At 33.3% G+C, this 15,235-nt stretch overlaps 1 protein-coding gene across 2 annotated transcripts in view; it reads left to right on the plus strand.

Moving 5' to 3' along the window:
• Positions 1-13,501, plus strand: part of LOC126754045 (excitatory amino acid transporter) — a 31,394-nt gene extending 17,893 nt beyond the window's left edge. For both annotated transcript variants that reach the window (XM_050465910.1, XM_050465908.1), the window contains 5 exons: positions 4,989-5,322; positions 7,714-8,304; positions 9,197-9,526; positions 10,564-10,675; positions 11,068-13,501. In XM_050465910.1, coding sequence (XP_050321867.1) covers positions 4,989-5,322; positions 7,714-8,304; positions 9,197-9,526; positions 10,564-10,675; positions 11,068-11,223 — 1,523 coding nt within the window. In that variant the 3' untranslated portion in view covers positions 11,224-13,501. The remainder of the gene's footprint in view (positions 1-4,988; positions 5,323-7,713; positions 8,305-9,196; positions 9,527-10,563; positions 10,676-11,067) is intronic.
• The last annotated feature ends 1,734 nt before the right edge of the window (positions 13,502-15,235 follow it).

The raw sequence follows: 15,235 nt of genomic DNA on the forward strand, positions 1-15,235 counted from the left end.
AAAAATTCACCTTTCAATTTGATCACAGTAGTATGACTGACTTTTTACTGGAAATATCTGTTTATATGTTAGATAACTTAAAGAAATAACAGTGTTATAATGTAACTTGGTGTTAAAATATCTTAATTCTGTTAACTTTATACCGCATATAATTCCATATCAGTTAATATTTAATGTATTTTGGCAAAATAAAATGAATGTATAATATTGGACATAATATGTATAATACATATATACATATAGTCTGATGAAAGTGGGTGAAAACAGTATATGATTGATACTAAATATAATAATTTTCGCCGAATGTGCCGCTCACATTGAGTTGAAATATGGTCACGGGCATACTTGAGTTGAATGTGAAAATTAAATGTAATCAGCCCAAAACTGTTTACAAATATCTGACTCGCATGTCAGCTCAATATACATATATATATTTATTCCAGTTTACACTTTGCAATTTTAAAACACGTTCAGTAAACAACACTTTCTTTACAAAATAATTCCAAATTACGGCGTTCTTTCATGAGACACGTTCAAATAAATTTGAGTTGCTATTTGCCGCAATTTTAAATAATTTGTGAATTTGAATCAATATTATTGTTCCACAGATATTTAATTTTTATATAACGGTAATAATTCGGAACAAAGTAGTTTCGCAGACACTTTCATAATTAGCGTAATTGGAATGATAGCGGAATACACATGTACAGACATACATACATACTATATATGTAATTGGAATTTGTGGGCGCTTGTGAAAATGTAGAACTCGAATATTCGTTTACATTCGCTGGATTGCACAAAAATGCACGTACACGTATATAGTTAATGCTTGTATTTAAATAAATAAAAGTAATGGTCACTCTGCTACGAAACATGAAACTAGTGAAGTGAAATATTTGTGTCTAGAAATGACGATCCAGTAGTGACCTAGTTCGGAAGATACTACATTTCTACCAGTTGTAAAGCTAGACATATTTTTATCAGATATTTTATCTAAGGAGTCTAAGGAAAACAAACAATATGTTATAAGGACGACATAAGTAATAGATTTAACTCACAAATGTTATTTGGCCTAAGTTGTAATGGATTAATTTTTATGTATTTTAAACTAGTCTGTGACAAATTATATAAATAGTTATAAGAAAAATAATAATATACGCCCAGAAACAAAAAAGAGCAACAGTTAAGGTTTAAAAAGGCTTTATAAGTGAACATATTTGAGATTTTGTAATCCACCTGATTTATTGAAATTCTTGGAGAAATCAATTTAGAGTTTTAGCCGGGGATCTCTTTTCCATTAATGAATAAATTGAGATTTATTTTTCAAAAATAACTGAACTTTTTGCGATTGGAAGTCAAATGAAGTGATTTTTTTAAAAACCGCGCTCCCAAAGCTGTGTATCCTTCGGTCCGTTCTCAACTGGAAAGCTTCGAGTTTGTATATAAGAAAGCGCTACTTTTTAGGAAGTGGTACCAATTTTGCAGCTCCATTTCGCGATTAATATCCAGACGTTAACAGACGACAATTATATACATAATTAATAATAAAAGCACTTCTTAATAATAATAATAAGTTTCTAAAAACTAAGCAAAACCAAATCTTTCTACGCCTGGTCTTCACAACGCGGAAGAATGGGAAGGTGTTGTGTATACTCACGGTGCCAGATAGCCAATAGCTTTTGGAATTTAAATCACCAAATGTGTTAAATATCTGAAAAGTTGCAAAGCTTTTTATTCATTATATTACAAGGGAAAGTATCTAACATCATAAAGGTGCTGGCCGAATCTTCGAATTTCCGCTTTGGTAATGGTTTTTGAATGCATCTTCGCACCCGTTCGCTTACTCCTTGAGTACTAATCTGGGAGTAAGGAAAAGAGAAGCGAATCTATCTTTCAGGCTTTGCTTAATATATGTATGTATGTTCGTATATCTACAAATGGAAAATAGTGATATTTTGATATAAAATGGGGTTACTGACTCAATCTCCTGAAACTCTAGGAGTTTATGCAATCTGAACTAAACAAAGAGACAGGATCTTAATTTTCATAAGACTTGCTATATTTAGTAAAACGAAGGGCTTGTAAAAAGGTTTAATTTTTTACGGAAAAATATAGCAGTATATTGTAATAGTCGTTCCTAGAATAACGAAATATCGTATTTGGTTTAAAAAAAAAAAAAAATTATTGTGAAGTTACAGTTAAAATTTCAAGTCCATAAGACGGTATGTGATAGTGTCCGAGTATCGTCAATGCCTGATTCGAGAAAATCGCATTTAAAATTTCATGTGCTGAAACTGAGTGAACCGTACACTTAACTACTACCTTGGATTGGACAGCGAAATCAATTTTTTCGATTGATCCTATTCCGATTGATCCTAAAGTGTACCTTCAACAAAAACTAACGACTTTGGATAATTCTGGAATGACTTCCTCTCTTCTACATTTCAATAATAGCCAAAATTTAATTAATAACTTTTCTTGCAACATCATTCTGCAACAAGTTGCAAAAAACAGTCTACTACCCCTCCCAAAGCATGCCTTCTTCTCAAAGAGTTCAAAAATAACAGCATAAATTCAATCGCTGTAATGGCCACATCAGATATGTATGAAATAATTGTTTTCTGCGTGGCTGTGTAAACTCCTGACACTTGCGGCATGTTTGCCTTCTGACATGAGAGCGCGATAAAAAGGCGTTATCACATTATAATTAGCCTAATGAGAGTGCCAACACTAAAAAAACAAGTAGCGTTATCGTTGTTTGTCTCCCTTATTGATACACACCCTCGTACGTCTCGCTGACTGTCATCGCCGATTAACGCGCTGCCTCAGCAGGCGGAGGACACAGTCCACATACTGCAATGTTGCGATGTAATTCGCAATTAAACGAATTATCTTCTATCGGCCGTCCTGTGTGGCGTTCCTCACGGTTCACTGGCTTTCCCGCAACAAAACAGTACACTTGAATGCCTGTCAAGTTCACTTGTGTTTTCAAAACACGGAAAAAATGGCAAAACACTTACATAAGCAGATGTGTATGTATGTATGTATATGTGTGTGCATAAAAAGCGAACGAACGAATGTGACCTTGAGCTTGTTGGCCCAGTTTACACGAACGAAGTGTCATTCGCGTGCTCAGGCTGTCACTCGGCCATGTCTTGAGCTTACTACATAAGTGCCACCACATAACAGTTTATATATGTATGTATGTATATGTCCGCATAAGAGTATATGTCAACATGTAAGTATATTTGCTTGTATACATCACCTTAATGCCACCTCTTTTAAATATGGCTCATTTAATCTTGTTTGAAAAAAGTAAAGAAGAGCTAAGTTCGGGTGTAACCAAAGACAGGGAAATATTTTAAATAAAACGTCAACCAGATGATCCGAATCCAAGCAATTAGGTATATTTGTATATATAAATCATACACTGACCGACATATTCGACATAAGATTCGTTAGAGTAATGAAAATAAGTATATGTAGTATATGGGAGTTGGGTATCATCGACACGATTTGGTTTGTTTTTGTCAAAACTACATATCATAAAAATGCCATATGCTATTTTAAAATTTATCGTGATAATATTATCTAGTTAATTTGGTTGAAGTTAGTCGAGCAGGTCCCGATATATTGGTTTTCACCTAAAGACGGGCGGTGCCATCTGCAATATCAACCCTCTTTGGACACCAAGAAGCATATGTACCAAATTCCATCAAGATATCTCAAGTTTTACTCAAGACGGAGAGATAGTCTCTCGTATTATACATGTTTGAAGAATGTAAAAATTTCATAAAAACGGACGAAAAATAATTAAAAGTTTTTGAATAATTTCTATTGCTTTGAATTATTCTCAACTAGCGGCTTTACAGCTATGCTTTATAATTTAAAAACCTACTTGAGAATGCAATAATAAAGTTATCCCGTCTGTTAGTTTACTACAAGAGATGAATAATAATTAGATGTTTGTTGTTGTACCATAATAGTATTTCCTTCTTACCCAATCGATTCGTTACTGACTAAAGTTTGGTGAAAATAGCATGATATAAATATATATACATATACTTATGTGTGTATATAGATACAAGTACCATATACATATTCTTGGCTTTTATATATTTGGCTAGCTTTTTAGGCGATATTTACCGAACATTTGATAAAGCATCGAACCTTTAAAATATATTACAGACGTTCATGTTCCTACCTTTGGCATTACAAATATACAAAAATTGAATATAATGATATTTATAGAACCCTGCTTATAAATTAGGATGTCGGTGCTTAGCTATACCAAAATCATCATATAACTAGAGTTGATTTTCAATTGGGAGAAAATAATCTGGATATCTGAATAACTGCACATTGATATCAGCTTTAATAACCATTAGTTAGTTAGTTAATTTAGTCTTTTAATCATTGCTTAATAAATTGCCCATCTTAACATTAAATGAAATCTTAACGAAATAAAATCTTACAAGTTACCCTTTCAAGCTGTTCCCAAAAATGCATAGAGTATAAACATGTATGTTTGAGAAGAAAAGCATTTAATAAGAGTAATGTTAACTACTTTCAATAATTATTTGTGTTGTCCTTTAAACTACTCAATACTGAATCCCTTATGGCCTTTTGGGAACTCATTTTTTTAAGTTAGCAGTTAGCTAGTCATTAAAGTTGTATGGCGGACGGTGAGTTGAAAACATCCAGGTACTTTCTCCTCCATTGTCCAGCCTTTGCAAGACTGAGGTTGAAACAACTCTGCAGTTTAACCTTCGGCGAACCTAAAAGCCGAAACTGAGATTAGCCATCTCAAAAAATGTTTTATAGGCTCAAAAGTTTTGTCGACATGTAAGGGACTATTGAGATTTAAGAATAACTCAATTTATAAATAATATATATTTTTGGAATTATTATTAATACAAGTCTATATGTATACTCGTACTATATACACAAATACAGTGAGTAAAAGTATTGTCTTTTCTTCAAAGGTTTTTCGTTGCGGCCCTTAAATTTACATGAGGATTCCATTATGCTGATTTCCTATCCGGGCGAACTCTTCATGCGCGTCTTAAAGCTTATGATTTTACCGTTAATAATTTCAAGCTTGATCGCCGGTTCGGCTAGTTTAAATGCACGCATGAACGGTAAAATTGCATTGCGCACTTTGGTGTACTTCGTGACGACTTCGTTCTTGAATGCGCTGCTCGGCATTGCCTTGGTGCTGCTAATCCATCCCGGTGATCCTAATCTACATAATACCGCCGATCGTTCTACTGATAAAAGGGCTGTCAATCTACTGGATAGTCTTTTGGATTTGGGAAGGTGAGTAAAAGAATAATAGTTTACTTAGTTCACCTAACGGTTGTTTGTATCACCTAAAATTAATCGAGATTGATATGTGGTTATATATAAATGATCAGGATGACGAGACGAGTTGATTTCCGAGTAACTATCTGTTTGTGTGTCTGTCAGTCCGTGTAAGCGATAACTTAAGACATCTTAATGAAACTTGGTATACATGTTACCGGATACAAAAGTACAAAAGTAAGGACAAGTTTGTAGATGGATATAAAATGCCCTTACTAAGGCACAAATTAAGATGCGGAGCTCACGAGGCTGAACATTTGTATAAAGTGGGCGTGGTCCCACCCTACTAATAGGCTTAATGTATTGTATATCTCCCCAAAATCGAATAGCGATAAATCAATAACAAAATGCGTTATGCTGAAAGAAGGCTTTGTAGGAGCCGGTGTACGGCTGTGACACCACCTAAATTTATGTGAAAACCTATACCTTAGGAACTTATCAACCATTTTCAACTAAATTCGGCACATAAGATACTTATGACATTCCTATGTAACCTTGTAAAAATGCCTAAAATCGGATAACAACCACGCCCGCTTCCCTTATAACACAAATTTTAAATTTTAACCGATTCTTTCACCTGCCCGTATATCAAGTACTAAAAAATATAGCGGGATACAACTATGAACAAATAGTGCCATTTTAAGTGTAAAAACTTCCAAATCTGACTATAACTGTTTAAGTTTCCCATTTACTGAAAATGTAGAGCACAGTGCTTTTGTCTGACTTTTCGGAGAGGACGGCATGTTTGCATGTCAAAAGTGGGTGGATTCGGGCGAATATTTCCTTTAGCCCTCATATACCAAATATAAAATTTTCAAACTTTTTGTTGGCCTTAGACTATATTGGCTAATATGTAAGATTTTTCAGATAAATTAACTAGAAGTATAATAATTGAAAATATATGAAATAATGACATATTACTGCATATAATGATTTTCGTTATTCTATGCAGAATACGTAGGCCAGTTTGTGAGTTATATGTATATTTATAGAACTGCTTGAAAATAAGTTCTCGAGTATAGCTAAGCAATGCCAAAGGTTAATGGAACAAGCCCCCAAAATACCCAGTATAGTGATTTTCGACCTTCAACCTGACTAAGCATTGACGTTTTCCAAGCCAGCTCAATATATTCAATTTAGCCTATTCGGTTAAGTAAATATCACATATATCACATTTGAGTATGGTATAAATATAATTTTAGTAAGTAAGTTAAGTTTTAGAAGTAAAATATACCAATAAAACTAATTGAGTCTATGACCTTTAATGTAACTTAACTACCGAATTTGTTTGTAATTCATCAGAGAACGTATATTTTATACGTATATCGTATATCATATACGTTCTCTGCGTATGAAATTTACGTTATGTGGCATTTATTCGATAATTATACTGAATTCCCGTCACCCTGTTATCGAAGTCACATAAATGTGGTGTTTCCTATACCAACCGTATCAGTTTATGAGCCAGTGTGAAAGTTGAATTAACAGGGTAACACCAATGACGCAACTTCTCGCAACAGTTTGAGATACGCTGCGTTTGCCGTCTCAACCGGTATGGATTAATTTATGCAACAACCATGATGATAAGGCAGTGTAGGTTGATACCGGGTGGATAAGGAACTTCAATATCATAAGGCATACGTTCTCTGGTGCAAATGTTTTGTGAGCAAAAAAAGAGCATTTGTTCGAATTTCCGTTTACATAACGGAAATAATAATTGAAGTGTTGACGGCCAGGCGGACGAATTTTTAGAAACAAATTTTATTTGTTATTGTTCGATGGAGAAAAGAATATAAATTTACTCTTGCGAAGGGTTGCCACCTGTTTAAATGATTTATTCCATCAAATGTAAGTTGAAGTGGTTCCGAAGCAACACTACCAAGTACATCGCTATAAAAGATGCTTAAGTAAGCTTCCAATTCAGAAATATTTTTTAGAGACAAAAACTAAGATTGGCAACATTCCTAACCTCTTTAAATATTAATAAATAATATAAATTAAAAATTTTGTTGTTGTATGTGAACCAAACAGGTTAGCGAAATAGTTCCTTTTTGAGAATTTTTCGGAACAGGACCGTCCTCGTTGAATAGTTTGCTCGAAGCACATTCATACAACAACAAATATTAACACATACTTGTGTACACAGAAAAACATTCAATCGGATAAGCGGTATAGCTATTGCCATTCTTGAATAAAATGATCGAAAAAATTATATTTCTATTGTCCCTGGAAAATCCTATTTGAATCGCTCTTAATTTTGCCCCAATTTTTGTGGTATAAAATATGAATATATCGTTTAGATCAAGTGTTCTTAAAATGTCAGGCTTTGAATTTGCTTCTTTTCAGAAACGTTTTCCCGGACAATCTCTTTCAAGCATCGTTTCAACAAGCGCACACTGTTTATCTTCCCAAACCAAGTATTTTGCATACATTCAATGAGACACTTAATGACACCGCGATCGGCACCGATTTCGAACCGACCGAAGAGATACAAGCACAACAACAACAAGGCGGGGACGTACTCGAACCGGCGCTCATACGTGTGGTGCAATATCGCAGCGGCACCAACACGCTCGGCATCGTCTTCTTCTGCCTAGTCTTCGGCACCATATTGGGCACGATCGGCGAAAAGGGGCAAATTGTGGTGGATTTCTTTACTGCCGTCTTTGAGGTCATTATGAAGATGGTCACCTGCGTCATGTGGCTAACACCCATCGGCATTAGTTCAGTGATAGCTGGCAAGATTTTGGGCGTCAACGATCTGCATTTAGTCATGGAGCAGCTGATGTGGTTTATACTCACCAATCTGATTGGCGTATGCCTATATCAATTCATTATAATGCAGGGGATTTATTTTGTATTCGTGCGACGGAATCCATTCAAATTCTATGCCGGACTTATACAGCCCATGCTGACCGCTTTTGCGACAGCCTCAACGTAAGCGAACATATCTACATACATATGTAAAACTATGTAACTATCTTGTATGTATGTAACATAATACGCATAACAGCATACATATATACATACATGCATATGTACTTATTGTACTGCCTCATAACGTATCTGAAGTCTATGTATCTGTGATAATTGCATTTTTGATTATTGTACTTGTATACTCGAGAGAGCACTTTTAAATGTCAGAAATTGTCTCATAATAATATATATATGTATATGAGCACGCTCATATTATATAGTATATACATATACATTTATATATATAATATATAATAGTATGTCCTTAACGTTGGCTGCATTCAAGTTTACACCACGATCTTATCTATATAGGTATATATGTATGTATATATATAGTATATACTATATATCGTTATATATACATATATGTATTTTATATGCGGTTATGTGGTCGTGGTTTTGACTGTGATTAATGAATGCAGCACCGTTAGACCTAATTTTAATTGCTACAAATATTTTTTTCCTTCTTTTTGGTTTCCAATTTTTGATTTGCATTTTAAATTTTTATTTTGAAAACAAAAAAAACTATAAAAATCGTAACAAATCGAAATGCGTCATTTGACAAATAACCAACAAATCAACATAAAACTGAAAATGTTTACAAAAATAACAAATAACAAATCAATAACCACAATTTTATAAAATCATGATAAACAACAAACTCAAAATGGCCGACTGACTCTTCTCTACAAAATGGCTGTGCTGTGCCTAACGCGTTTTATGTGAATTGCACCTGAATCTCTGCATCACTTTATCGTCACACCGAAATGACAATACTTCTCCTCGAAACCCTGAAATTTTGCTGTTGGATCACTACGGTACCGAAACTGGCTAACACTTCGTGGAAGTGCAGTGCTGCTGCTCTACCGATCACATTTCGTTGCATGAACGACAAGTTGCGAGTGGATCAGCGCATCAGCCGTTTTGTGCTACCGATCGGCTGTAACATCAATATGGATGGCACGGCACTCTTCATTTCGATCGCCTCGATCTTTATCGCCCAGATGAGTGGCATACCGTTGGGTTTTGGTGAACTGGTCACGGTTTTATTGACTTCGACTGCGGCTTCTATGAGTTCGGCTAGTGTTCCGAGTGCTGCTCTGGTTCTGCTGCTTGTGGTCCTTACTGCCATCGATGCTCCGGTACAAGATGTTACTCTCCTCTTTGCTGTCGATTGGTTTGTGTGAGTATCTTCTCTAAATTTCATGTACATACCCTTCTAAGCCGTAATATTGCCTATGAAAACTAGACTTAAAACAAAACAAATCTTTTCACCCAATATTCTTAGATTTCAGGAAAACGTCTTGAATTTGATCCGCCTTTCGCAAATATAAAAATTCAAAAAAAATGGTAGATTTTGAAATCACTAAATGGAGTTGAAGCAAACCCCACTGATTTGACTTTGGTACATCACCATCAAAATACTAATTGTAGTGTTTGTGGAATAAGATTAGAGCAAATATCCTAATATTGTGCAAAAAGAAGTTGAAGTAATTATCTAAGAGACAAACTGAGAAGTTCGTACCATTTTAATGAAAAGCTGATTTTTTTTATAAAATTGGTTTAATTATAAATGCCATCAAAGACGATACATTGATAATAGTTATCACGTTTCTCGATACCTGTTAATATTATGATAAGTATTTTACTTCGAAAGCGACTTCAGTCTCGCCGATTTGTCCCCAGTGAGCATTATCTTGAAGTTTCAGGACAAAAACATGTCTATCGGACAAAATCCAAAAAACTCTGTGGATACGGAAGCACTTAAAAGTAATTTAACCCTTTTTTTTATTGATTCGAGAGACCGGGTCCGCCGGTTTCATAAGCGATATATCGAATGTCTTCCTTTAGTATCACCAGAGCACCAGCTTCATTTTACGGTCTTCCAAAATCGTTACGTGGTTTTTTTATGCTATCGTCCTTAACAGTATCGTTTGGATATACACTAGGTTCGTCGCCCTCGGTGCCTATGTAGCGAGTATAAATGTTAGTTCTAATTACAAATTTACGTCTTATTCTCGGGGAAACTTTGTGAATGGCTTAGTCTTTCTCTTAACTACTTAGGTTTTATTATATTTCGAACAATGATTAAAGGCACTATAGTATCAAGGAGTAATCAGCAAAACTTTCCAAATAGCTATATCGACCATATCTCTATCTATCTATTTTATATTTGATTTATTTTTCGAATCTAATATTTTCTTCATATACTAATTTCAGAGATCGGATGCGCACCACAAACAACATGCTGGGCGATTGTTATGCCGCTGCCGTCGTTGAAGAGCTATCACGAAAAGAACTAATGGCACTGGATGCCGCCATACTCTATCAGGTAATACAATCGGCTTTGATGCCTACGTATACAGAAAAAACCGTGTCAAAATTATACCATAAACGACGAGAAACGGTAGGAATGTACTTAGGTAATTCCATATATTACATACATACATACATAATTCATATAAAGTTTGAGCAACTCAAACATGCCATGCTATTTGCTATGATCACTAAAAATCCGATTGCAGATGTACTACACGCGTTCCGAGTTTAAATGTCGTACAGCGGCCACCGCCGGGCAAAAGTGTTGCGTCGCACAACGAAGTGACAATGTACAGCTACAATACCACTTATGTTGCCAGATATTTCTAAAATAAACTTATTACTTCCAATTTCGCTTTACGCTTTACTGATTTTAACTTTTATCTTCCCATTTCTTTCATACAGGAAGTGCCAGTTGGTACGCCAAACGGAAATGCCTTGCTCGAAGGGCAAACAGAGTTGGATAGCAAGTGCTCGATGACCGATTCGGTGGTCATCGATATTAATAATGTGATAAACAGCAGTAATTTGCAGAAGGAGAATACTGGCTATCGCGCCTAAAGCTATAATATTTATTCGAAAATTCACGCACTCACGAGTATGTAGGCGCACGAGCACTCTCATTTACCCAACATTTACACTACGCAAGGAAATAATTTTTAAGTATGAAAGCATATAAATTCTTTTCATGAATTAGTGTTTGTAATTTAACGGGATTTACCCATATTATAAAATACAAGTGTATTTGAATTAGTTTATAGTTATATTTTAAATATTTTTGGCATACTTTTCATGCTTCCAATTAACTTTTTGCCTTGAAAACGTTTCTCGTAAGAACCCATTCCTAGGTGACATTAAATTAACTGATGAAGGGTGGTTCACAGAGTGTAGATTGTTTCCCTTAATTATATTGTTTTACGTTTCAATTGATTATCGGATTTTCAGAATAAATGTTAACTTTTTTCGATTTTTCGTAAAAGGCCCTTAGAGAAGCAATTTTAAAGACTTTCGGTCTAAACAAGCAATTTTATATCGGCCTGGTACTTGAGAAAAATGCTTTTTGAAAAGAAAACTCTTTTTATAGAACTTCAAGTTGATTAGTGGCTTTGGAATAATGTGACGGTATCTTGATCTGTCTTCTGAATAATGTGATTCGATCGCTATTTCTCTCCTCGCCATCTTTGCTTCTGCTATTTACTCAAAATATTCTCATGAAAACAGTAACAATATTATTAATACTACCGATTTAATTCGAGATAAAAGCGTCAACGGATAATGTAAAACGTGGTACCAAATTTTATTTCCATATTTTCGAAAAGCCTAAAGAAGTATTTCTCTTCCAAATAAAAAAGTTAGAAATCATATTTTTCCAAGTGCTGCCAGTTTGTTTAAAAAACTGGTATCGTCTATCCGTTTCGCTGCTATCCAACGCTTGGAGAATCGAAGACAGATCTTCGACACCTTATTCAGACAAAAGTCGGGCAATGTTGCCATTGTTTTTATATTTATTTAATTTCTCTTTAAGGAGATTATATCAGCTGACTTTCGTCCAAACTTTCTTGCCTAAAAAACTGCAAAATCCAAAAATATATTTTACCTAAAGGAAGAGTAAATTAGAAGAAAATGCAGAAACTATATGAACCACCCTTTATACACTTACATAAAAGTATTAAACCAAATAGATATATAAACATTCAGAAATCAATACAAATACACAAACCAAATCAAGTGATCAGATCAGCATTCATCAAGTATTGACATAAACAATAAAACAAACAATGGATAACAGGAAAATAAATTAACATCAAATCCTATAATGTATATACATAACGGATGTAGCAAACATGTATTAGATATTACATAACGTACTTACATAATTTATGGCATACATATAAATATATATATTATACGATGTGATTTAAACACCACATTTAGTATTTAACAAAAACAAAAGCAACAAAATGTTGTCCAAAACTAGAACTGTTCTGATAACACCTACATATGTACATATATGTACTATATATGCCGATGTTTACATACTGTTATGCTAGCATTTATGTATAATATGTATGTCTGTATACACCCCAGCGTGACATTTAGCGTTGCATCCGTAAATAATAGAGACTGTCAATTTTTAAAAAACGTTGCAAAATTTTTTGAAATTTATATGTATGTATCTATGTGCATAAGCTAATTGTGAGCCCACCAATTGATACGATATTTTTGTTTCTCAAAATAATTTACCAACAATTTTACACAACAACAAAAAATGTTCCCAATATACTTATACAGTAAAAAGTGAGTAGAGTAAACCAAAGTAGCCAGCAAATGTTTACAAAAGTTCATAATTATAATATACCGACTTACTAGCAAACTGGAAAAGGAAAAATAAAATAAAATAATAGAAATATAAATATAAAATATTGTAATAATAAATAGATAATATAAAATGTCGAGCAAAGTTTTTAGCAAAAGCCACTTATGTACATATATGATTTTAAGCAAATCTATAAATAATTTTTGTTTTGGTTTTTCTTAATTTAGCGCATAAAAATGTATTTTTATTACTTTCGAGCGAAACAATATTTGTACATATCTGTATATTTATGAAATTCGTAAGATTTTAAAAATATGTATTCAAGCACCATAGACTATACCCACTTACATATGTACGTAAACATATACTATATACACACCTATATTCAGGTTTTAGTAGAAAGGGCGCTACAATGTTGACGAGGATATGTGGTAATGATGGAGAAGCCTATTGTGTATCTCAGTAACGTTTGTGATGTTTTGATATAAAAGTTATTATAATAAATTCACTGAAACAATTTTACTTCAGATTTTCTTTTTTTCAATATCAATATACTTATAATCAAGCAAAGATCGTAACCCTTGTAGAAATTTATGTATACTATACTCTTTTGGTTATTTGCACTTCAAACTCAGTCCCGAAAAGCCGGAAAATTATGAAAAATATAGCTTAATAATTACTTATTTCAAAATTCAGCATGAAAATTGACAATTCAATTTATATTTCCAAATTTGGAGCTCAAAAAGATAATTTTTGGGATATCTCAAACGGATTGGATCGATAAAGCTTATTGGATTTTATTTGATTGTCGAAAAATTGGAGTTTAAATGATAGAAAGGTTTCGGTTTTGGTTCATAACAGAACTTGTTTTTTTTCTATTTGGAACTAGATTGAGACTGAAATCTAAGAGTTGGCATGACATTAAATCTGTAACTTGTATAGGAAATATATTATTGGGCTTGCCGTTCATATTAGTTACAATGTGGTTTACATAGTCAACCGTCAGATGTCTGCATCTAATTTATCCACACTACAATTAGAAGTGGAATTTGGACCAAATATTCATAAAATATATTGGCTTGAAGTATATTATAAGTTTTGTAGAAAAAGAAAGCGACATTCGATATCGAGCCAAACACCAGTTAGACTTAGTTTCCCTCTCTACTTTTCTCCTCTTTTCAACGAGAACATTCATTTCGGAAAGAGAAAAACTATAATAAATTGTCTTTTCTTCGTTATCTTTCAGGAAAACTGTTGCTCAGCAATATTTTAATGTGGAAGAAATAGTAGAGAGCAAAAATTCTAATTTTTCCCATATTTTAAATTACTATTTGAAGGTTGTATTTATTATTGTAATATGTAAGAGAAGTGGAAGGAAAATTTGTAGAAAATAATCAAGAAATCACAGTGTCTGTGAATGCCATAAGATCTTTTACTTCTTAAGGAGCTAACGAAATGTGGGATAAAGCTTAATCCTTTCATTCAAGAGTATAAGCCGTGATACAAAAGCGATTTTATAAAAGTGTTTCTGAGATTAGATACTTGTTTTTTAGATGCAAATTAGCCTAGCACATGAATTTAGCAGCCTATCTGAAATAAATTTGCAGCAAGCAGGAAAAAATATATTACTATGTGGACTACCCTACTAAAAGAAATAATAATTACTAAATAAACCAAATCGATTATAGTAAATGTTCGTAGGCAGAAAAATAAAAATAAAACAAAATGCAAATGACTCAACCAAATATCACATTCGTAGACTGATTAGTATTATATTTTCTTTGAAATTCGTTTATAAATATTTTTATGTAATGATAAGCAAATAAATATGTATCTATATGCAAGAACTCAAAGTGTGTTTATTTGAGAAATTGTGCTCGAACTGGCATTTAGAAGGAAGAAATTAAAAATTCTATAAAATTAATATGGTTTATACACAGGTAAGCTTTCTTGTCACAGGCGCTTTTGTTGCATTAGATATATAATCGGTTTTAGATATATGGTATATACGCTCACAGTTCACGATATTATCAATGATATTGTAAGGTTTGCAATAGTTTATTTTGAAATCTTTATATACATTTATTTCATTCATTATCACATTATAAAAATCAGAATACATGAAAAATAATCGACATATTTACAGGGTCCGGCACTCGAAGTGTAACCCATTAAAAAAGCCATAAATTCGCTCTGGAAAATTATTTTTATTTATTTTAAAGTACAAAATGTGTGAAAATAATCATAAATTCAGGA

Source organism: Bactrocera neohumeralis, chromosome 3 (genome assembly GCF_024586455.1).
Source record: "Bactrocera neohumeralis isolate Rockhampton chromosome 3, APGP_CSIRO_Bneo_wtdbg2-racon-allhic-juicebox.fasta_v2, whole genome shotgun sequence".
Lineage (NCBI taxonomy): Eukaryota > Metazoa > Arthropoda > Insecta > Diptera > Tephritidae > Bactrocera > Bactrocera neohumeralis.